At 41.9% G+C, this 26,128-nt stretch overlaps 1 protein-coding gene across 1 annotated transcript in view; it reads right to left on the bottom strand.

The window, feature by feature from the left end:
* uacab (uveal autoantigen with coiled-coil domains and ankyrin repeats b) overlaps positions 1–19,624 on the bottom strand; it is a 136,144-nt gene extending 116,520 nt beyond the window's left edge. Inside the window, exon 1 of the mRNA XM_060911707.1 lies at positions 19,428–19,624. Within this exon, the coding sequence (XP_060767690.1) occupies positions 19,428–19,475 (48 nt within the window). The 5' untranslated portion in view covers positions 19,476–19,624. The remainder of the gene's footprint in view (positions 1–19,427) is intronic.
* Positions 19,625–26,128: the final 6,504 nt, after the last annotated feature.

Here is a 26,128-nt window from a genome sequence, read left to right as displayed (position 1 = left end):
ACTAAGAAAATAACTGAAACGCTGTTTACTAAAATCCAATAACTGAAATCAACAAGTGTTTATGTGAAGCATAGTTTTAACTCTTTCATGCACACCCATTGCAAGGTTACTCATCTGATTTGTGTACTTCTTGTGATTGGCGATTTGGAAACTGCTTTTCCATTATAAGCGAGTTTTGAGTCAGCAAGGTCCCCCCCCCTTCTCAGTACAAGGAAATGTGTTAAAACATATTTGGATCCACATATCCATCAAAATCTAATAAATTGTTCCTCATACATGTCAACCCCTTTGGGCGTCCACCTGTAGTATCAGAGGAAGAAATCCATAAAATCCTTATAGCCTTTGAATCGCACCAAACTTAATAAATAAGTAAATATAACTTGCCTGAGAACTTCGTCCAGCATGTCGAAAACCGCCTCGCCCGTGCCGATATTGCACACGGGCATGTCTATGATTCTTGACTTCGCCCCCGTTTATGTCGAAGATCCGCACCAAAACGGCCAGTCGCTTGTCCGTCTTGTCGTCATTGGACTCGATCATCAAGGAAAATGGCGACGTCCGGCAGTGCTGGATGATCGGTAGTGTAGCTTCAGGGGCCAAGCTCTTTGATTATTTGCGTTGTTTTGGTGCGCCTACAGCTGACAGATTTCGCAAATCGTACTGTCCGTGCAAATTCGCGGCAACAGTTCTGTCAGGTGGTCCGCGACGGCTAGTGGCAAATTGTGCTGAGCAATAAAATTACAGATCGTAACTTCTGCTCTTATTACACTTGTTGGTTGATCATCGGTCTTGGGCTTTGCAAACATTGTCATTTGCGGCTGATTCTGTTTCTGGTGCAAATTTCGCTGATGTAGTTTGGACCTCACGCCGCAAACTCCAGACGCTGCAACTTTTATATCTTGCACACAAACCGTGCAGTGCGCATACTCCTCATTTTTCGCCTGAACAATGACACCATTAAATGTCTCCTTCCATTCAGGAAGATACCGCCCGCCGTATCTCATTTTCTTTCTCGGTGTTCCCATTCTTTCACTCAGCAGACGCTATTCAAAATCTCTCAGGTGTAAACAATGTCGCTCTGCACAATGAGAAAATCGTTCGAACAATGACCGTTTGGCACGTTTAAATGCAGATCGTACGCATGACCGGAACGAGCGAAGTCTCAGTCACGATACTGCACGAGGCTTGAGGAACAAAACATCCGGTTTCGCATAGTCTGGGTTATCTGCCCCTGCATACACGCTGTTCTTTGTCTATAAATCGAGCTTCTGTATATTTTTGCGACGATCAGCTGACGATGTTCAAGTAAGATACACAAAATAAATTTAGTATGTAGTGGAAGTTCATTATGTCTAAGTATTTTTAAGTTCGTTTCTTAGACGAGGATTTTAAGCTCGTTACCTTGTTGACAGTTTCGGCGTGAAACTTCCGCCTTCCTCAGAATTGTCACCAGATGTCAGGTGGTGACGTGCCTTATCAGCTGATGTTACGTTACGAAATATTATATCAACACCCCGGTCAAACTATACAAGAACCTCCGACAGTTGCTAGTTCACCCCAAAGGCAAAATACAACCGGACAACAAATGCAACGTCATCTATGAAATCCCTTGCCGTTCATGTAACAGTCTATATTGGTGAAACGGGCAGATGCTTCCATACACGAAGGAAATAACACCAAATAGAATGTGAGAAAGAAACAACAAAAAGACTCACAAGATCCGAAAAAGAAAAAGCATACCAAGAAAACCTAAAAATCAGCCATTTCAGACCACTGCAAACGACAAAAATCACATAATGAATTGGGAAGAGGCCAGAGTCATTCGCACTGAAGAAAATAAATACCAGCGTTGGATTTCAGAGGCAGTGGAGATACGCAAGCGGGCAGAAAGGACAATAAACCGGGATGAGGGAGCGTACACGCTGTCACACACCTGGAGCGCCGTCCTGGGGGAGCGACCTGACAGCAGGAGGCGTGGACTACCTGTCAAATCGGACAGGACGTTCATGCCTCCGTAACGTAACATCAGCTGATAAGGCACGTCACCACCTGACATCTGGTGGCAATTCTGAGGAAGGCGGAAGTTTCACGCCGAAACTGTCAACAAGGTAACGAGCTTAAAATCCTTGTCTAAGAAACGAACTTAAAAATACATATATAATAAAATAAATTTAGGTCAGAGAATACTGAAAAACCGTAAGACTTTGTTTATACGCCCGTACGCCCTTGAAATGAGCTAAAATCCGTATAATTTCCGGACAATCCATATAGGTTGACACGTATGGTTCCTTAGCCCATGAGTCACCTTGCCTCAAAATCGTATCAAAATCCATTCACGACTTTGAGTGACATTGGCAAAAAAGGCAAAACAAATGGAGGCGAAAACAATGCGAGCATGACATTGTAAATTCTAACGCATACAAGACCTTGTGAGCCTTTTGTGCTTCAGTTCACATAACGTAATGCCCAAATAGTGGTTTCACAGCTGGATTAACACTAAAAAAAATACTAAATGGTCATTTAGTTAGTGATTTATGAATATCCTCGTTTATGAGCGACAAGCATTACATAATCCTGCTTTATGGCCTGCTTACTGAAAAACACCTCTTTGTTGAGCCATCACTCATCACGCTAAAGTAAGACTCATATGATTGTGAAATATGCTCAGAGCTCAAATACTCCCAGGGGAGATCTGCTCAGACTCAAAACTGTTCTTCAATCTCCCTCTCCGTCACTGGAATGCTGAAATATTACACATCACACTGCCAGGCCAGTTTTAAACAAATATGAGATCTGGAGATGGTTCAGAGATCATAATATAATAAAGGCCCGGTCCCACAACACCGATAACTAGAACTCTGCCTGAATTTAGTTCCAGTCTGGAGCAGTCACACCACAACTATAATCTCGCTTGGTCCCGACACTCCAGGAAATAAATGCATGCAACTTAGGAAAAAAGTCATGGAAGTTTTTTCCAAGTAGTAGCACCTTTTTCCGGGTCATACCGTACAGCTTGGACTTCAAAATAAGCCATGTACATAATCTGGCAGTTGATCTAATACAGATAGGTCATGGACTACGGAAATATAATAAAAGAGGATACAAAATACCGAGTGGTTACAGATTTTAATACGAATGCATCACAGATGCTAGGAATTTACAGATTGGTTACAGATGTTTCAGTATATTACAGACTGGTTACGGATTTCATACAGATGATGCATCATGAATAAAAAAAAATTAAGTCTAAAACAAAAAAAAGTTTGGACTGACGAAGTTCAGAATAGTAAATTAAACATTTATGTGATTTTCTGTAAATATCCATGAAAAGATCCATGCTTTATTTTTTTTTCCTCCGTGAACCCGTATTCCGTGACTTCATGATGCAACAAGGATGTACCAAAAAAAAAAAAAAAAAAAAAAAGCACATGCTCAGACAACGTCACATGCAAACAATCACCTGATTGGTCAGATGTTTTATGGGATCAGGTCGAGGCCGGGAAAAATGGCTCCAGAAGCAATCTCAGTGATACGGATAAACCCAGGCCTGGGCTATAGGGATCGTTATCGGTCTGGTGTGACCACCAACCATATAAACTGCAGGGGACTGATTTATTTATAGTTATCGTTCGAGTTATATGTGGGACCGGACCTTAACACTGAAAGATGAACAAGTACTCACTGAGAGACAGGAAAATTCTGATCAGGGAGTAGTCGAGTTCAGCTGCGTAGTGTTAAATGATAAAGCAGTCTTACCAATCGGAGACTCTTCTGCTCTGGACACAGGTGTCAGAATGTCTCTATCATCCATAAGTACAGAAGGGTTCATGTACTAATAACTGATCTATTGCCCCTTTTCCACCAAAGCAGTTCCAGGGCTGGTTCGGGGCCAGTGCTTAGTTTGGAACCGGGTTTTCTGTTTCCACTGACAAAGAACTGGCTCTGGGGCCAGAAAAAACAGTTCCAGGCTAGCACCAACTCTCTGCTGGGCCAGAGGAAAGAACTGATTACTTCAGCAGGGGGGGCAGAGTTGTTAAGACCAACAACAATAACAAGACCGCGCAAGATCGCCATTTTTAAGTGACAAGAAGCAGCAGCTGTACAAACGCGAAGTCATCCATTATTATTGTTGTTGCTGCTGCTTCTTCAATGTTGTTTTTGCTTCGATATTCGCGCCAAGGTTTATGCAAACGTAGCGACGTAACTGACGTATACAGCGACGTAATGACATGGCTTCCCTTAACACCCCGAGCTATGGAAAAGCAAACTGGTTCTCAGCTGGCTTGCAAGTTGAACGAGTTGTGAACCAGCACCAGCCCTGGCCCCGAACCAGCCCTGGAACTGATTTGGTGGAAAAGGGGTATATGTGAGGACACATGTCCAGTCTTCTTCAGTCACTACTATTCAAATGTGGATGACTGAAAACCTTTGAGCTTGATGCAAGTTTAGCAGGTAAGGAATAAAACATGTCGGGTGTGAGGTTATAGAAAAAAAATAAAAATCAACCCTGAAATGGTAAAACAGCACTTTCCTAAAATGCTGTATTCCTCTCATATCAGTTTGTCAGGGTTTACCACTTTTTATAGATAAAAAACAAACCCCACACCCACAGCTCGATGTTCCTAAGAAACCAGAACATGGAAATCCACACTCAAGACTCTCCCATGGTCGAAAACTTAACTGTTACAAAGTGCTGACAATAGAGGCGCTTTCTATAAACCTCTCCCAGAAACTTTCACAACGTCAATATTTTTTTTCCTTTGTTAAAGAACATGAATTTTAAGGTCAGTTTATTAGACATAGCTTATGTTGAGCATCTGCCATAGAATGACCAATTTCTATAGTAACTACTGCACACGATTCTATCCATATTCACTGGATATGAGCAATTGTGCACTCTGATTGGCTACTCTACTACGAGGCTATCAGCTCATATACCGTGAAGAGAGAAAAACAATGGTCGCGCATGTTGCTGAACCAACCGAGGATTGAAGGAAAAAAAAAAAAAAAAAAAAACACCCCCCAAAATACAAAGCAACAAAATATGGAATAAAAGTATTTAATGGTAAGAACATTTTTTTATTTTTCAATAATTACTACTACAGCATTTTTCACAAATTGCTCCTGCCATTTCACCAATTTGTTTACATTCTAAGCAGAAATTAATTTTGTCTGACATTTTGTATAAAAGCTTTTATCGAATTTGGAAAAAAAAAAAAAAAAAAAAAAAAAACTCAAAATCCAGTGAATATGGATAGAAAAAAAACGGTTATTCCACTCAGTCTAGTCATCCATGGCTTAGGCTACATCCACACGATGAGATTTTTTTTTTTTAGCAGGTAAAAAAAAAATAAATAAATAAAAAATATTATATACATCGCGTCCACATGGGCAACGGATCAGTAAAATATCAGGTACATATGACAACGCAACGCTTGCTGAAAACGATGCAATACACATGCCACACCTCTACGTGCGCTGTAAGACGGTCCCATCGGAGACACCAGAACAATAGAAGTAGGACACATGCGCATAAACCCCTTCTTCTAGTCATGTGGTTGTGACGTCATCGTAAACAAATCCGTTCTACTCATCCAGACGACTTCGCAACGGCGCCGTTGCCAGATTTTTCCACTCTGGAAACCGTTCTCAAAAAATATCATTTTGGGGCACCCAAAACGCCAGTGCCGTGTGGACGCCAGGCCGAAACAAACAATTTTATCGGATTCACCTGAATCCGTTGCCGTGTGGACAGGGCCTTATAGCCAACTCGGTGCTACGTGCCTCATCGGCAATCAGCTCATGTATGACTCGATTTCATGGAATAACTTAATTAGAACAAGAGTATTCATATAAACCTTTTTTCATAATAAACACTCATACAACGCATTCATACAAGAAAAGCTCCAGAAGCTGTTGTTTACTCGGTAGTCTCTCTTCCATGATGTGAGCAATGCTGAATATACACAAATCCATGAACCCCAGGGATTACAACTCACTCCTCCGAAACCTCTATTCATAAAGCAGCAACAAGAGGCATAACATGTTCCAGGTCAGGTCCAGATCGACATGTTGAACTGTACAAACTCAACATAAAATAGCAGTCAAATGTTTGGACACACCTTGTCAAGCAGTAGGTTGTTTTTTTTTTATTATTAAAATACACTTCATGTCTTAAAGTAATGATGGATGTCATTTCTCTTTACTTGGTTGAGCGGTTCTTGACATAATATGGATTAGTACAGTTGTAGAATAGGGCTATTTACTGTATTATTTACTATTTACCGTTTGATCTCAAACGCATTCAGAAGGCAGGAAACTAGTCCACTAATTAGCTTTTGACAAGGAACCTGTTAATTAGAAAGCGTTCCAGGTGACTACCTCATGAAGCTGGTTAAGATAATGCCAATAGTATACAAAGCGTCATCAAGGTAAACACTGGATACTTTGAAGAATCTAAAATAAACAATTCTTTACCACACAATTCCACGTTATTTCATAGTTTTGTTCTACAGTGCAGAAAATACAAAAACACAGAAAAACCTATGAATGACTAAGGGTGTCCAAACTTTTGACTGGTACTATAGACTGTTTTTTTAAATAATTAAACCTTTCCTGAGCAAAATATTATTCCTCCAAGCCAGCTGGAGTTTATTGGAGAGCAAATGCTGAGCACACAAAAGCTCCGTCATATATTCCTCTTTATTGTTTGTAAACAGAAAGAGACATATGTGCAACCCAGTAATAAAAAAAAAAAAAAATTTAAAAAGGCCAAGCTGACCAACCTGGCACTACTTGGTCATAATCAAACTGAAGAATCTATCAAGAATTAAGTTTGGAATCAGACTCTCACGAGTTCAAAAAAAAAAAAAACCGTTATCCATTTATTAATCTGGACTGAAGAGAAGCAGCTAAGCCAACACTTTCAGTGGCTAAAGGATCCTAAGCGGTGGCCTATCCTGCAATGGCCAGACGACATTTACACTGTAGTTTTCATACAAAAAATAAATACACCTTTCATGCTTACAACTTGGTTCAAGATGCAAATATTCATGATTACAGCACTGAGATGTCGTGGCAGTGAAGTCGATGATTGCTGCCCACCCAGACACCATGGAACCATTTGTTAGCTAAACATCTACGTTATACCGTAGGCAACTCCTCAATAAGAATGTTACACATTAGCTGGTTAGTTTCTTCATGCAGATTTCAGGTGACCTGCAAAGGTGGGTTAAACTAATAAACAACGCATGGAAGGCCCATTAAACTCTAAACCTGTTAAATTAGCTAGTCAGCAAGCCAGATTCATTCAGTGCGTTTACATGCACATGGAGAGAATCGAATTTCTGCCGTTGCTCGACTGAAATCGAAGTTCTAAATGCGATGTATACACCTTAATTCGGCTGAAATTGAACCGAACTTGATTTCTCGGAATCGAGCTACACGACCTAGATTACGCGATTTCTGCCGAGCTACTTAGTGCATGTAAACCCTATCGAGCTATGTAGTCGAGCTACTTACTTCAGCGCTGCCCCTTCCGGAAGTGACGAGCGACCAGACCACGAGCGGGAAACACAACAGCCTCGGTCGGCATGACAACAGCATGAATCTTTTCTTTTTGTGGCATTGTTTGCACTGTTAAAATTTAGCTCACTTACTGTATCACCAAATACATCTGTACGGCTGTTGCATAGCTGTAAATTGTGTACATAAGTCAGTGTGTGTGTGTGTGTGTGTAATATATACATGTCCAACATCTGAAGAATGTCAATAAAAACAAAAACAACTGAACTTTGTGTGTTTATTAAGACACGTTAAATTGTAAGCAAAAAAATGGACTTTAGAAAAATATACAATTGTGCAAAATAAGTTGTCTTACAAAACAGTGGTCTGCGCAGGACAGTTTGTAGCCATACAGTCTGTTAGAGCAAGCCTAACAGCTTGAGCACGGAACTTGTGAGCACGGAACTGCCAGTGTTGCCAAATTGGGAGGTTTTAAGTGCATTTTGGCGGATTTGAACATGTTTTGGGCTGGAAAACGTCAGCAGTATCTGGCAACACTGCTGATAACTTTGTTTATACTCTTGAATAGCTCTTCTTCATGACGACAACTGGAAGTGTACCAACACGATGGGGCATGTAGCGCCACCTGTGGCTCGGGTGCACAATGTACCTCACACAGCTCGATTTCCTTGTGTGCATGTAGGATTGGATTTCTCTGGCACCCCTGCTGGGACCCTTAGCTCGATTACCGACAGTAGCTCGATTTGGATGTGCATGTGAACGTACTGATTGATACAATAGTTACTGATCCGAGATGAAGTGGACACTGCAGCAATGGTATTCCTTGGATCAATTAGTAATTTGTTTTTATTCATTTGCACATAAAACCCTTTAGAATTTTCTATAGTTTCTGCATAAATATGACCTAAAACAAAAGATTTTCACACAGGTCCTAAAAGTAGATAAAAGAGAACCCAGTTAAACAAATGAGACAAAAATAGTATACTTAGTCATTTATTAATTGAGGAAAATGATCCAATATTACACATCTGTGAGTGGCAAAAGTATGTGAACCTTCGCTTTCAATACCTGGTGTGACCCCCTTGTGCAGCAACAACTGCAACTAAACGTTTCCGGTAACCGTTGATCAGTCCTGCACACCAGCTTGGAGGAATTTTAGCCCATTCCTCCGTACAGAACAGCTTCAACTCTGGGATGTTGGTGGGTTTCCTCACATGAACTGCTCGCTTCAGGTCCTTCCACAACATTTCCATTGGATTAAGGTCAGGACTTTGACTTGGCCATTCCAAAACATTCACTTTATTCTTCTTTAACCATTCTTTGGTAGAACGACTTGTGTGCTTAGGGTCGTTGTCTTGCTGCATGACCCGCCTTCTCTTGAGATTCAGTTCATGGACAGATGTCCTGACATTTTCCTTTAGAATTTGCTGGTATAATTCAGAATTCATTGTTCCATCAATGATGGCAAGCCGTCCTGGCCCAGATGCAGCAAAACGGGCCCAAACCATGATACTACCACCACCATGTTTCACAGATGGGATAAGGTTCTTATGCTGGAATGCAGTCTTTTCCTTTCTCCAAACATAACACTTCTCATTTAAACCAAAAAGTTCCATTTTGGTCTCATCCGTCCACAAAACATTTTTCCAATAGCCTTCTGGCTTGTCCACATGATCTTTAGCAAACTGCAGACGAGCAGCAATGTTCTTTTTGGAGAGCAGTGGCTTTCTCCTTGCAACCCTGCCATGCACACCATTGTTGTTCAGTGTTCTCAATCTCAAGATTGTACACAATCTGTCTGACTGTGGATTGGTGGAGTCCAAACTCTTTAGAGATGGTTTTGTAACCTTTTCCAGCCTGATGAGCATCAACAACGCTTTTTCTGAGGTCCTCAAAAATCTCCTTTGTTCGTGCCATGATACACTTCCACAAACATGTGTTGTAAAGATCAGACTTTGATAGATCCCTGTTCTTTAAATAAAACAGGGTGCCCACTCACACCTGATTGTCATCGCATTGATTGAAAACAACTAACTAATTTCACCTTCAAATTAACTGCTAATCCTAGAGGTTCACATACTTTTGCCACTCACCGATATGTAATATTGGATCATTTTCCTCAATAAATAAATGACTAGGTATAATATTTTCGTCTCATTTGTTTAACTAGGTTCTCTTTATCTACTTTTAGGACTTGTGTGAAAATCTGATGTTTTAGGTCATGTTTATGCAGAAATATAGAAAATTCTAAAGGGTTCACAAACTTTCAAGCACCCGTGTATAACTTCATTGATCCAGCAAGAAGAGAATGATTTAAAAAAAAAAGTTGTCCTAGGAAAGGTGGGGTGGAGATGATTGGCTGACCTTTTAATTACTGTAATTATGAATTTGAAAGTTGAACTTTTTGGGGGGGGGGGGGAATACTGGGAGTAGGTTGTGGATTGACTGCAAAAAAAAAAAGAAAAAAAAAGGTTTTGAATCAAAAACAAGGAGATACCAAGGGATTTAAAAAAAAAAGGGGGGGGGGGAGTAGAACTGGCAAATCTATTGGAAAATGTTATGTTCTGATAAAATGTTTTTGCAGAGTAAAAATACTATTAAGATTGATTTTAAAGGTGCTTGCGCAGACAATATGACGACATGTCAGGATAAATCATTGTGCAATACAAGTTGAGAAGAATTTTGAGTTAACATGTGCTTTATTCTTCCCTCCCAATCAGCTGTAACCACGACAGTCTTCTGCTGGCTAGGAAAGGTTTTTAGACGAACTGATTGACAAGCCAAAATTTAATCGCTACAGTCTTCCACTATGCTTTTCTCCCGACACAGAAGGTACGGCTGACATCCGAGTGACACGTCTCACCTGCGGTCTCTGTAGGATAAATATGAAATATCCCTGACCTCCTCACAACTATATAACTATCAATACTCTAAATAAAATGGGCCACCAACCTTAGTCAACATGCGCGTCACTGCATCCACAAAGTCTTCATCACTTAATACAATTAACAGTTATTCCATGAAATCGAGTCGTACATGAGCTGACAGCCGACGAGGCCCGTAGCACCGAGTTGGCTATAAGCCATGTATGACGAGATTAAGTGGAATAATTGTTTTATTCTTTCCATGTTCACTGCATTTTGAGAGAAACAGCATTTTTATTTTGTAAATTTGATAAATAAAAACTACACAAAACATGACAAAATAGTTCCCGCTTACAATGTAAACAAACCAGCGAAATGACAGGAGCAATTTGTGAAAAATGCTATAATAAGACTTGAAAAATAAAATGTTCTTACCATGAAATACTTTTACTTCATACTTTGCTGCTTTTTTTTTTTTTTGGGGTTTTTGTTTTCTTCCTCGGTTGGTTCAGCAACACACTCCACCATTTTGTTTCTCTCTACTCATGGTACATGAGCTGACAGCCAGATAGTCATACATGTCAACCTATACGGAATGTCCGTATTTTATACGGATTTGATTCAATAAACGTAGTATACGGGCGTACAAATAAAGTTATACGGATTCTTTAAAAAAAACTTCAATATTTAGAGCTATAATCAATTCCCACGATGATAAAAGAGCGCATAACATTTACAAACGTACTGTACACCACAGAAAGCACAAACAGCCAGTAGAGAGTCTTATGAAATCGCACGTTATCTTGTGGTAGCGAGACTTCGTTCCACTTTTGATCATGCGCACACCGCATTGCGAGAATCCCGCCAACCTGGAAGTAACATTTTGTTTGAAACACATATTTCCACCTGAGCGACTTTCAAGAGTGACTGAAAAGATTCTGAATGGGCACTACGGCAAGATCGACACAGACGCTTGCTGCGACATGCAGCCTCGTGAGGCATTGGTGCGGAGTGCTAAAAAAAAAAAAAAAAAAAAAGCTGTCATGGAGTACAATTCAGAACATTAGAGTGACGCTGTGTTTTTGTCGAACATTGGAGCTTTGCATTCATTCTGAAGGTTTATTGTTATTAATATTGAATAAAAAGTAACTTGGATACATCATTGTTAATTATCATTCAAAATATAGGCAAATTATTTTAATTTGCATCTTATACGGATTTTATAAGGGAAATACGGATTTTGGAGGTTGGTTATACGGGTTTGATTGACCAAAGGTTGACATGTATGGATAGTAGATATAGAGTAGCCAATCAGAGCGTGATTGCTCATATCCAGTGAATGTGGACAGAATATTAGATAGTTATAAGCAAAAAAAAAAAAAAATCCTTTGGGGTTTTATGAAAAGCGCAAAAATGCAGGTATCCGTAAGAGAATAACTGACATTTGGGCCTGTCCCAAATAGCACATGGCATTTGTTTAACATCAAGGCCACAGTTCTACAAGCACTGCAACAGTTTTCTTCACTCTCCTGTAGCATCATTTATACCTAGCGATAATAGCTACAACACACCACTACTATGCATCGGAGGAGTCTCTGAATAACGTCTTTGGTTTGTTTGTCTCAGTACTACTGACACTGGGAAAGCATTAGATGCAAAAAGAAAACCAAGTCTAATCAGAAGCGCATGATCCCAGAGATAGATTAAAGGGGCCATTATAATGTCATGCTATGTTTAGTTTTTGAGAAATGAGCAGTTAGTTCCTGAATTATTTAGTTCCTTAATCGTCTCACATTGGATGCTGCTATAGAAACAAAACATGATCATACGCTCATCATACCGCAATCATTTGAGCTTGTAGACAAAACAACCTGGCATAAACTCATCCATCCTGTGTTAAATCATCTATATATGAGAGCGAGAAAACGTTCAAAAGTTATTACAGACATCATCCAGGGAGGGCTACAGTGATGGCTTATTTAAATAAAAGACCTGAAAGCTATACTGAAGTACTGAATCCACTATTATGATGAACTTTAGTACTTTTCACACAACACGAGTAAACTGCAGAATAAGTAACTGAACATATTTGCTCAACCCATGTAGTGTCTCATTACTGTTGGGTTTCAGTCACGCGACTTTTCTTAGTGCTTTTACCGGAAGTGAAATAGCTGGTGGTCTAAACGGCTGCCGTAGTGCAAACAACTAGCGATAAGTTATCAGAGTACGCTCGTAATCTAGAAGCCACTGCTTGCTTTAAATATATTCAGAAGATTGCTATGTGCGACGGAATCGACCCCTACAGTCTGGGAAAGAAGGATTTGTCATACGATCTCGAAAACTACCCTTCAGTCAAGTTCCCCGACATCTCAAACTATCTGGTGTTGCAGACGTCCTTCTACACCGCAAAACAGATGAAAGCGTGGAAGAGTATGGAGGCTTACAACTGTTTTGTATGTGGCTGGGTAAAGGACCTCGGGATCAAGTCGCTGCCGAATGAATCCTGTATCGTTTTTCCACGTGTAAGTATTTTTTTTAAAGCTTTTCGTTCACATCTTTACAACGAAGCGTTGCAAGTTGAAGTGTAAACAAAACAGTTCACTTGATTCTCACTTGCACTGGTTCTTGTCTCTCAGGTAAATCATTCACAAAGATCATCAGAAACCCCTTTAAAGACCTGGATCTAATGCCGCTTTTCCACAACAAACGCGGCTGAGCCGAGCTGAGCGGGGCTGTTGGAGTTGCATTTCGACTACAACCGCGCTGAACCGTGCTGGCTGGAAGTGGGTGGACACATTGGGTGGAGTTAGCGAAAGTGGGTGGACGTCACGTGATGTCGTTAAGCGGCGCAAACAGTGACATCAGTGACCTTTTAAGCGGTAGTCTCACGACCCGGATAGTAAACAATAAACATGGAGGACATGGAGTCGTTAGTGTTGCTGGTCTTGGTGCTGTGGCTTGTTGTCACCGACAACGCCAACAGATACTGGCAAGAGCGTATAGATGAGGCGAGGCGCATAAGGCTTCAGAAATTCTCGTAATTCTTCTTCTTCTGGGTTTACGGTGTTTGCAGATCCCAGCGTGCTCGCGGGGTGTGTGTGGGCATGTGAGGACACTCCTCCTCACCAATCAGTGCACAGGGGAGTGTCTGCTCACACCCCCAGCCTCACTCGGCTCGCTTCAGCCCCACTCCAAAACCGTGCGAGTTTTGGGTGCTAAGCAGGGCTGAAGCGAGCCGAGTCGTGCTGTTCTGAGGTAGTCGAAACGCGAGCCGTGTCGGGCTGAAGTGAGCTGAAGCGAGCTAAAAAAGGGTAGTGGAAAAGGGCCATAAGTTAAATAAGATGGAGAAGTGATCACGGTGCATTGTAACTGTACGGCTGGGGAAGAATTTTGTCCCCACCCTCACGCATACGGACTTTAGCACTTCGTGACTTAAAAAAAAAAAAAAAAGTACCGTAAAATAACGACATATAGCAAGAAAAGTACTTGGAAAACACTAAGGACATAGCTGAGAGGGAGATACAAACCTTTCACTAAGTGATCACTGCAAACTCTAGCATGCTTCGACTCCACTCCCTTCGATTTCAGCGAGAGGTTCAAAAGCCGCCTCTCTCAACGTCTTTTTGTGAAATCCTGTGTTCGTTTACGGGGAACCCTGAAGAAACTTATCAGTTTCACAGTTTGATCAAAACAAACAAACAGTGTAAAATGTTTTTCATGCGAACAATGCACCTTCTCCATACAAACGCTTCGTCAATGGAGCTTTGGTAGAACACCAGCTAAAATTTTGAATAACTAATGAGGTGGATGTGACGTCATGTGAAACCAAGCAATAGCAGAGGAATTAGTAACACACCACTTCGGCAATGACTGCTGTATACTGATGTAAATGTTGCATAGTTGAAAAGTATTGAGGTATTTCACCTGACGTCACAGGGTCACGTGATGCTCCGGTGTCCGCCATTTTGGACGGCAAGCTAGCTAATGTCAACAACAGTAGCTAGTATGTTACTGTAGCAATGTTTATGTTCAGTCATTTGGATGACTGTTAAAACCTTTCCGTCTCAAGTTTTTCCTTTACTGGATTTACTAGTTTACTGAGCCAGCCCGCCCCGGAGCGCTAGCTAGCCGGCCAGCCAGCCCGCCCGCCCCGGAGCGCGCTCAGTAAACTAGTAAATACAGTAAAGGAAAAACTTATAACGGGCCATGTCTCAACAGACTAAGAAGTTATTTCAATGACATTTAATAACATTTTGTTTATCCTGAGGACCGAAAGTAAATGAAAATGTGAACAAATCTTAGCTGTCAGTGAACAATCCTGGTGGAAGCAGGTAAACGTCGTTCTCTAAGCCTGCTAACCTCAATTTTTGCAAATACCTCTCCCTCTGCTCGCCCTGTAAATGCCCTACGTCGCTGGATAGTGAAGGTGTTTTCTGCATCTTGCTCCTTTTTCTTATGTTTTTCGTTTGTCGCCTTCCTCGCATTCAAACTGATTCGAGCCGTGCCGTCCAAAATGGCAGCATCACATGACTTGGTCACGTGAGTGAAATACCTCAATACTTTCCCCCTCAACAAGTCATACGATTTGCCACCACTAACAAAGCAAAAAAAAAAAATCTCACACCTGCATCCAGAATTACCTTGTGTATAACCTGCTGCTTAATCACCAACACGGGTTCAAAATCTAATTTTGCCAAATACATAAACGCCACAGGCACTTTAACTAGTGCGTGCGTTCAGGACACATGACTGCTCATTTGCCATTTCCCAGGAGGAAGCAAGAACAGGCAAAAGCAACTGTGGTGAGAAATCATCTGCCAAACCCACAAGGCAGCACTTTTAAAGAAGTAGTAGTAGCGCTGCGTGCTGGGTAAATCCCGGAAGGCTGAGATAGACTGATAAAGCTGGCATCGCACACCACTGTGGCTTTCTGTGGCTTGGGAGAGCTTTTTTCACCCCCATTCAAAGCACAAGTCTGACAAAAGGCCTTTCAGCAAGTCTCCTTCTGTCCTGAACACAAAGATCGGCTGTGGTTTTCTTTCACATGTAAATTGAAGAGCAGCGTAAGCACCGAGCCTGCACAGCCATGAGCTCTGTACGAGTCACCAGTCTGGCTCATCGGTTTCATTCTCATAGACATATTCCTTAACTGAACTCTCAGGAGAGGAAGAACTGGTTTTCCCACATAAAGCCATCATCATTATCAATCTGTGCAAATAATTTCACGCCAGAATTCCTGGGAAAACCTGTACGTTTTAAACTATGTGCTTCTTTTCCTTAACTGAGAGAGTAAACAAGCTTCTCACAATCAGCTGCAGGTGAATGCAAGTGTTTACACAGCCTTAAGATAACGAAAATATGCATTGTATACCAACACATTAGCAGGCATCCCTTTTTTATATAAAAGATTTAATAGATATTTTTAAAAATAGTCCACTAAGTGGGTCAAAAAGTTATTCCTCTTTAGCCTTAATAAACGCAAACATTGCTCAGGGTCGCGGTAGATCAGGAATCTTGAGGCACCGTGCACATCTGGCAGAAATACGCATCCTGGGTGAGGTCATAAATGGCCAGCTTTATGGAAAGATGTGAAAGGGGTCAAAGGCTCAAATCACCAAGACCACATTTGGCGGTGGTCTGGCCCACATTATTTTAACAGTGTCACATACTGGGCCACGTTGAACCGTCTACTCACCTGATGTCCTCTGCATAAGTACATTGTCAGAAATAAGGATACAGTCGAAGTCCATTTCTGTCCCCCAAGGTACTATCGACACTTATGTACTCCCTTACTAGACCGCAAGGTAATTGTGTACCTTTTTTTTTTTTTTTTTAATATATATATATATATATATATATATATATATATATATATATATATATATATATATATCTTGCCTGCGACCCTGTAGGTACGGATAAGGCGGCTAGAGATAATGAGATATATATATATAAAAAAAAATCACACTTTTTTTTTTTTTTACTTGCATGGCTTGATACATCCTCTTCTGCTGCTGCAAACAGGAAATATTCCCACTGTGGGATAATAAAGTTCTTCTTATCTTATCAGGAACAAAAAGGTACATGTTCCCAAGCAGTATATAAAGGGAACAAATAAGTACCTTAGAGGGTACTGTCCTAGTGACAACCCATTGTACCTCTAAAAGCACAATAATGTACTTTATTTTCTGAAAGTGCATGTACTCATTTGTGCGTCAACTGTATCATATTGATTAAAGTGCAACACAAACAATAACGTGGTTAAAAACAAACACCACATTTAGTCTTTAAAAACAGAAAATGATATACATGTTTATTTGCATGTAGAGAAGGAAGGCGAGACTTGATCACAAGTGGTTATTTGAGACGCATGTGGAGACGCACTCTAATGCCAGGTGTGAACTGACGTACTTAGAGCTGTCAACTTGCGGTCAAGTCACCCCAGACGCATGTGAATTCCACGTGTGAACAGGGCCAGACATTCAGACCTCAGGTCCAACCCCTCTACCAGCACGTTTTTGAGAAAAGAAGGACGCAAGAATCCAGAGCAAACCCACAGAGAACTCAGACAGAAATCCAAGCTCAGGAAATACCTGATGACCATGGAACTGTGAAGTAACAATGCTATCTCTTGCATCAAGATATAGTATTAATCATTTAAAATTAATCAAATACCAGTTCAAGAGTTCTGTAAGGTAGATATCCTGTCATAATGTACACCCCCACCCCACTCCTTCGGACAGATCGCTTATAACTCAGCCAGATGTCATACACTGCCTTCTCAAAGTCACATCTGGAAAGTGAAATGTTTGTGACGAACTTATTTGCTCATGATTTCCCATACGATCTGGATTGATGGCTGTGTCATTAGGCACAACTCCATTTCAATTTTAATGTTTGTTAAAATGTTGTTTTCATCCTAACAACACTTATAAGGATGCTAACTTTTGCAGTGCAAAATTCACACCAAATCAAGTTCAAAGTGTCTGGCATATGCACAGTAAGGACATGTCCTCTTGCACAATGAAATTCTTAGTTTGCTGTCCACCATGAATACCAATTACAAATAAATAAATAAATAGCTGGAAGAAATAAATACAAATGTAAAAGGCAATATAGTGCAGAAATAAAAGCAAAAGCAACACCACCCAGCATGGTACAAAATAAAGGTAGGGCAGCATGGTGGTGTAGTGGTTAGCACGGTCGCCTTACAGCAAGAAGGTTCTGGGTTCGAACCCAGCGGCCAGCAAGGACCTTTCTGCGTAGAGTTTGCATGTTCTCCCCGTGTCTGCGTGGGTTTCCTCCACAACCAAAGACATGTGGTTAGGTTAATATGGGACGGCCTTGGGCTGAGGTGCCCTTGAGCGAGGCACCGAACTCCCAACTACTCCCCGGGCGCTGTTCGCATGGCTGCCCACTGCTTCAGATGGGTTAAATGCAGAGAGGAAATTTCACAAGTATGTGATGGATAAAGTTGTGCTTTCTTTCTTTCTTTCAATACAAAAATAACGCAATCAAACACGCAAGAAAATACCAAGAGCTGATTACAAATCTTGGAAATCTGAAAGATGTTTCAGTGCCAAAAAAAGTCAATCATTTTGCATATTTGTGGAGACATGCCACTTTCTAGGCGGCACGGTGGTGTAGTGGTTAGTGCTGTTGCCTCACAGCAAGAAGGTCCAGGTTCGAGTCCTGCGGCCGGCGAGGGCCTTTCTGTGCGGAGTTTGCATGTTCTCCCCGTGGGTTTCCTCCGGGTGCTCCGGTTTCCCCCACAGTCCAAAGACATGCAGGTTAGGTTAACTGCTGACTCTAAATTGACCGTAGGTGTGAATGTGAGTGTGAATGGTTGTCTGTGTCTATGTGTCAGCCCTGTGATGACCTGGCGACTTGTCCAGGGTGTACCCCGCCTTTCGCCCGTAGTCAGCTGGGATAGGCTCCAGCTTGCCTGCGACCCTGTAGAACAGGATAAAGCGGCTACAGATAATGAGATGAGATGTCACTTTCTAGTTCAGACCTGGGCATTTTCTGGCCCGCGGGCCGCATCCGGCCCTTTGGTTCATTCTGACCGGCCCGCGTAAGGTTAATTAGAAATTACAAAATAAACGTATTTTCTAATTTTACCTCATGCATGGACTGAATGTGCATTGCTTTTATTCTGAAGTTGTGTTCAACAAAAATGCACTGCGCGCAACATGAACATGATTAGACTACAAATGTGGGCATCATTATTATAATATGACGCATCTTGTTTGATATTTGGAGTAGAAAGACAACATTGTGATGTCTTTATTGTGTTTTGGGGTGAATGTGACTGAAAAAAAAAAAAGGTACAAACGTTCACATTTTGTTAACCATTGTTTTGGGAAATTTGATTGAATAAATGACATTTTTTGTAAGGCAACCTCGTTTTTTCCATACTCTTACCAGTCTTAGCAGCTTGTAAAAATGTTATTTATTGCTTTATATAAAGAAATACAATTAATATTATGCAGAATTTAGTTCAGCCTTATGGTCCGGCCCTCCACAAAATTTTCTGTTTCTCATGTGGCCCCATGGAAAAAAATAATTGCCCACCCCTGTTCTAGTTGAAATGGATGCATGAGCCCCAAACACCACATTACGGAAGAAAAGTACTAGAAATGTATTGATTCACATTAAAATTTACACTCAAAATGGTATTTTCAAGCATTGCACTTTTGTATTTTTATTAAAAACAAACAAAAATAACACAATGAAGAACTGATATTAAAACTATATTACTCTTTTGCTTGGTTATTTTTTCCAATACAAAGCTCTTGGAAGAATATCAGAAAATAACTGACAGATTTATTGTGATTGTTTTTTAATATTTAGATGTTTTTTTAACTCACTCACACACTGTGAAACTGTAACATGATGAAAAATGAAGAAGCAACAAAAGTAGCAGTCTGGATGAAATGAAAGTAATAAACACACCATCAGCGCTGTAATGGATTCATTGTATCTCATTCCCTCACATCCACAAGGCGGATATACAAAACCAACCCAACTTTTACTCACTGTAATGGTCACTTCGTGCTTTTTCAGGCGGTACTTCAGACTCTTCATAGTTGCTCTGTCTCTGAATAAAAGTCCAGTTAAAGGTGTAGAACTCGGTTTAGGAGCTTAACCAAATTCAGAAAGCCCTTCAGCTTTTGCCAAACACAACTCCTCTGCTCCAGAAAGGCGCTTTTCCTCATCAAACAAGAAACTGGGATTTTTTCACCTGACGCATTCAGCGCGAGAACCAATAACACAACAGACACGCGGCTGAACCAATGAGCGCGAAGAACAATCGGAGCTGTAACCAATCAGAGAATCACAGGGCGGGACTTCCTCATCGGTCTCGGTGGAATCGAAGCTTTATAACCTGCCTCTGATGACGTCACATATACCTGAGAATGGGCAGGGCTTGTTGACTCAGATTTGGTATCAACAATAACAGCAGCAACAAAATTAAATAATTCAATCTCATCATCTCATCTCATCTCATTATCTGTAGCCGCTTTATCCTGTTCTACAGGGTCGCAGGCAAGCTGGAGCCTATCCCAGCTGACTACGGGCGAAAGGCGGGGTACACCCTGGACAAGTCGCCAGGTCATCACAGGGCTGACACATAGACACAGACAACCATTCACACTCACATTCACACCTACGGTCAATTTAGAGTCGCCAGTTAACCTAACCTGCATGTCTTTGGACTGTGGGGGAAACCGGAGCACCCAGAGGAAACCCACGCGGACACGGGGAGAACATGCAAACTCCACACAGAAAGGCCCTCGCCGGCCACGGGGCTCGAACCCGGACCTTCTTGCTGTGAGGCGACAGCGCTAACCACTACACCACCATGCCGCCCTTAAATAATTCAATCTCATCAGTTTGATCATAATACTAACAAAATAATAATTTAGCCAAAGTTATGTTTGGTATTTGAAAAAGAGACCTTTTTTTTTTTGTTGGCTCCTTCGACCTCGAAAGATCATGATGGATGACCCCTGCGCCAGGGGTCATCCATCAGTTGTCGAGTTGCAGCGCCTAGTATGACTGTATAGGCCAATTCGTGAGCCGCACAGTCTGCTACAGTTGCGGTTGCTTGGTCGGGTGTCTGTTGATGCCATTTGCAGTCTCCGCTGTCGTCAGAGCCTCCTCTTCCCCCACCGGGTCTCTTTCCTTTCCTCGGCTTCCCAAGCATTACATAAAAACAATTACTGACTCACAAAACGGGTGGCACGGTGGTGTAGTGGTTAGCGCTGTCGCCTCACAGCAAGAAGGTCCTGGGTTCGAGCACAGCAGCCGACGAGGGCCTTTCTGTGTAGAGTTTGCATGTTCTCCCTGTATCTGTGTGGGTTTCCTCCAGGTGCTCCGGTTTCCCCCACAGTCCAAAGACATGCAGGTTAGGCTAATTAGTGGCTCTAAATTGACCGTAGGTGTGAAGGGTTGTCTGTCTCTATGTGTCAGCCCTGTGATGACCTGGTGACTTGTCCAGGGTGTACCCCGCCTCTCGCCCATAGTCAGCTGGGATAGGTTCCAGCTTGCCTGTGACCCTGTACAGGATAAGCGGCTACAGATAATGGATGGGTGGATGAACACACAAAATCAGAAGGCTGTTAAAACTATTGATTTGTGTGATTATTTTAACAGGGCGGCATGGTGGTGTAGTGGTTAGCACTGTCGCTTCACAGCAAGAAGGTCCTGAGTTCGAGCCCAGCGGCCAGCGAGGGTCTTTCTGTGTGGAGTTTGCATGTTCTCCCCGTGTCCGCGTGGGTTTCCTCCGGGTGCTCCGGTTTCCCCCACAGTCCAAAGACATGCAGGTTAGGTTAACCGGTGACTCTAAATTGACCGTAGGTGTGAATGTGAGTGTGAATGGTTGTCTGTGTCTATGTGTCAGCCCTGTGATGACCTGGCGACTTGTCCAGGGTGTACCCCACCTTTCGCCCGTAGTCAGCTGGGATAGGCTCCAGCTTGCCCGCAACCCTGTACAGGATAAGTGGTTATGGATAATGGATGCATTATTTTAATGTGTTTGGTTGAAAATCTTCTTCTTTAGCGTTCTGCCTCATGGCAGGTCCATTCTAATGGTTTCAGCCATCAAAGTTTCTCTGGAAGAATTACAGTAGTGGTTTCCTGTTGCCTTCTACTGGGTTTTCTCCTCTCAACCATTCACACCGATGGACAATTTAGAGTAGCCAGTTAACCAAACCGCATGTCTTGGGACTGTTGGGGAAACCAGAGCACCTGGAGCAAACCCATACAGACATGGGGAGAACATGCAAACTCCACACAGAAAGGCCCTCATCAGCCACTGGGCTCAAACCCAGAATCTTCTTGCTATGAAGCGACAGTGCTAACCACTACACCACCGTGCTGCTCAGTTGAAAAGCCCCCTGGCTGAAATGTTAAATGTTTTGTTTCGATTGTATTAATGACTTCAGTTTTTGTCTGAGGGCGGCATGGTGGTGTAGCGGTTAGCGCTGTCGCCTCACAGCAAGAAGGTCCTGGGTTCGAGCCCCGGGGCCGGCGAGGGCCTTTCTGTGTGGAGTTTGCATGTTCTCCCCGTGTCCGCGTGGGTTTCCTCCGGGTGCTCCGGTTTCCCCCACAGTCCAAAGACATGCAGGTTAGGTTAACTGGTGACTCTAAATTGACCGTAGGTGTGAATGTGAGTGTGAATGGTTGTCTGTGTCTATGTGTCAGCCCTGTGATGACCTGGCGACTTGTCCAGGGTGTACCCCGCCTTTCGCCCATAGTCAGCTGGGATAGGCTCCAGCTTGCCTGCGACCCTGTAGAAGGATAAAGCGGCTAGAGATGATGAGATGAGATGAGTTTTTGTCTGTCTTCATTGTAAAATAAAAAATAAAATAAAAAAAGCTTGTTGATTCAGATGGTAGCCCTGTGATGACCTGGCGACTTGTCCAGGGTGTACCCCGCCTTTCGCCCGTAGTCAGCTGGGATAGGCTCCAGCTTGCCTGCGACCCTGTAGAACAGGATAAAGCGGCTAGAGATGATGAGATGAGATAAAATAAAATTTAAAAAGCTTGTTGATTCAGATGGTAGCCCTGTGATGGCCTGGCGACTTGTCCAGGGCGTACCCTGCCTTTCGCCCATAGTCAGCTGGGATAGGCTCCAGCTTGCCTGCGACCCTGTAGAACAGGATAAAGCGGCTAGAGATAATGAGATGAGATGAGATTCAGATGGTGAAGTGTTTCCACACGAGGCTGTTAGAATATGGGATGCTGATTTGCCCATAAAGTCAGTTTGGCCTTAGCGTTAACACATCAAATCTAAACATCTTATAAAGCATATAAAACTGGGTGCATCAGTTCCTGAGGGGAAACCCAATATACAGTCATTGCATGAGAGAAAACAATTCCTCACTCACCTCAAAGTGAAGAAATAATAGTAATTCATTTGGGCTTAAGAAATAATGTTGATTTATGGTGACATTATCATTAACAGCTGCATATTTTGTAGGTGACTGGTTACTTACTAAGAAAAAAAATGTAGTTTGTGTATAAATGGACTTTCCCAAATATAGTGTCAGTTGCATAAAAGACCCATGATAAATAGATCCATAACCCAAACTTACACACTAGCAAGAGCCCACATGACCAGAACGTACAGTGGTGCTTGAAAGTTTGTGAACCCTTTAGAATTTTCTATATTTCTGCATAAATATGACCTAAAACATCATCCGATTTTCACACAAGTCCTAAAAGTAGATAAAGAAAACCCAGTTAAACAAATGAGACAAAAATATTATACTTGGTCATTTATTTATTGAGGAAAATGATCCAATATTACATATCTGTGAGTGGCAAAAGTATGTGAACTTCTAGGATTAGCAGTTAATTTGAAGGTGAAATTAGAGTCAGGTGTTTTCAATCAATGGGGTGACAATCAGGTGTGAGTGGGCACCCTGTTTTATTTAAAGAACAGGGATCTATCAAAGTCTGATCTTCACAACACGTGTTTGTGGAAGTGTATCATGGCATGAACAAAGGAGATTTCTGAGGACCTCAGAAAAAGTGTTGTTGATGCTCATCAGGCTGGAAAAGGTTACAAAACCATCTCTAAAGAGTTTGGACTCCACCAATCCACAGACAGATTGTGTACAAATGGAGGAAATTTAAGACCATTGTTACCCTCCCCAGGAGTGGTCGACCAACAAAGATCACTCCAAGAGCAAGGCGTCTAATAGTCGGCGAGGTCACAAAGGAACCCAGGGTAACTTCTAAGCAACTGAAGGCCTCTCTCACATTGGCTAATGTTAATGTTCATGAGTCCACCATCAGGAGAACACTGAACAACAATGGTGTGCATGGCAGGGTTGCAAGGAGAAAACCACTGCTCTCCAAAAAGAACATTGCTGCTCATCTGCAGTTTGCTAAAGATCACATGGACAAGCCAGAAGACTATTGGAAAAATGTTTTGTGGACGGATGAGACCAAAATGGAACTTTCTGGGTTAAATGAGAAGTGTTATGTTTGGAGAAAGGAAGACACTGCATTCCAGCATAAGAACTTTATCCCATCTGTGAAACATGGTGGTGGTAGTATCATGGTTTGGGCCTGTTTTGCTGCATCTGGGCCAGGACGGCTTGCCATCATTGCTGGAACAATGAATTCTGAATTATACTAGTGAATTCTAAAGGAAAATGTCAGGACATCTGTCCATGAACTGAATCTCAAGAGAAGGTGGGTCATGCAGCAAAACAACGACCCTAAGCACACAAGTCGTTCTACCACAGAATGGTTAAAGAAGAATAAAGTTAATGTTTTGGAATGGCCAAGTCAAAGTCCTGACCTTAATCCAATGGAAATGTTGTGGAAGGACCTGAAGCGAGCAGTTCATGTGAGGAAACCCAACAACATCCCAGAGCTGAAGCTGTTCTGTATGGAGGAATGGGCTAAAATTCCTCCAAGCTGGTGTGCAGAACTGATCAACAGTTACCGGAAACGTTTAGTTGCAGTTATTGCTGCACAAGGAGGTCACACCAGATACTGAAAGCAAAGGTTCACATACTTTTGCCACTCACAGATATGTAATATTGGATCATTTTCCTCAATAAATAAATGACCAAGTATAATATTTTTGTCTCATTTGTTTAACTGGGTTCTCTTTATCTACTTTTAGGACTTGTGTGAAAATTTGATGATGTTTTAGGTCATATTTATGCAGAAATATAGAAAATTCTAAAGGGTTCACAAACTTTCAAGCACCACTGTAGATCACACAAGACTACAACGTAGGCATACGTACAGCCGTATGTCAAAAAGGGGTGGGTATGTTGATGCCAACCAATAGCTAAGCATGGAAGCCTGAATGGTCCAAACGCCTGAAGAGATACAAAATGGATGTGCTAACAGGATTTTTTTGTCACCTTCTTCTTCTACTATTGACTGCTTCCCTTAGGGGTCGCCCCAGCGGATCTGTTCCACATATTTGATTTGGCACACGTTTTACACTGGACGCCCTTCCTGACGCAACCCTCGCCAATCTATCCAGACCTGGGACCGGCACTAAATATGCACTGGCTTGTACAACCCCAGTGGCTGTTTGTTTTTTTGTTTTTTTTGTCATCCTAAGACACACAAATTGGACATGTTGAAGCAGACACAGAACTAGACCAAGTTTATGGTCCAATCTGTGTTCCATATTAGAGGAGAGAGAAAAGCACAAAAGGATTTGTAGCTAATATATCATGCAGGAATGTATGAATGTAGAATGTAATCTAACAAAATGCTAAACTATTTTGTTATCAAGAACTGTGACTGATTTTTTTTTTAAATTAAAAAGGCTAAAATATCTTCACTATTCCTGAGAAACTGGGCTGCTGTAGGTCTGTTGGAAAATTTAAGTATCATTAGGACAAAAGAAGAAGAAGAAATTCAGTTTAGAGAGAAGACAGGCATTTACTGTATTAATTATGTTTAATAGAAGTACCTACATTTATTGCAAGTTTTTAAAAGGGTAAGTAGTGTATAATATATCCATCCATTATCCATAACCACTTATCCTGTACAGGGTCGCAGGCAAGCTGGAGCCTATCCCAGCTGACTATGGGTGAGAGGCAGGGTACACCCTGGACAAGTCGCCAGATCATCACAGGGCTGACACAAACAACCGTTCACACCTACAGTTAATTTAGAGCCACCAGTTAGCCTAACCTGCATGTCTTTGGACTGTGGGGGAAACCGGAGCACCCGGCACACTCAGGGAGAACATGCAGGTTAAGCTAATTCGTGGCTCTAAATTGACCGTAGGTGTGAATGTGAGTGTGAATGGTTGTTTGTCTCTATGTGTCAACGCTGTGATGACCTGGCGACTTGTCCAGGGTGTACCCCGCCTCTCACCCATAGTCAGCTGGGATAGGCTCCAGCTTGCCTGCAACCCTGAAGAACAGGATAATGTTGGATACAATGGATGGATGGATGGATATACTGTCTCTGATAGTTTTGGTATACAGGGTTCTGTACAAGTTGAAAAAGGTGATGTCCAGGGTTTGAGGAACCTGTAGTGATTTTTCCTGACTGTTTCCTGGTTCTTGAAGTCCTAGAAAGTGGGTAAGAGAGTACCAGTGATTCATTTTCTGTTGTCTTTATTGTTTCCTGCGTTCTGTTTTCCCACACAAAGAACTGCCACTCTTTTTTTATCTTAATAAGGGACATCTTACAATTACAGGTCTATATGGCTCTCAAAACATGACAAGCTCCAAACATATGGCA

This window comes from Neoarius graeffei, chromosome 27 (assembly GCF_027579695.1).
Source record: "Neoarius graeffei isolate fNeoGra1 chromosome 27, fNeoGra1.pri, whole genome shotgun sequence".
NCBI lineage: Eukaryota > Metazoa > Chordata > Actinopteri > Siluriformes > Ariidae > Neoarius > Neoarius graeffei.
The sequence above is the reverse complement of the archived record's forward strand: the minus strand, read 5'-3'. Positions and strand labels throughout refer to the sequence as shown.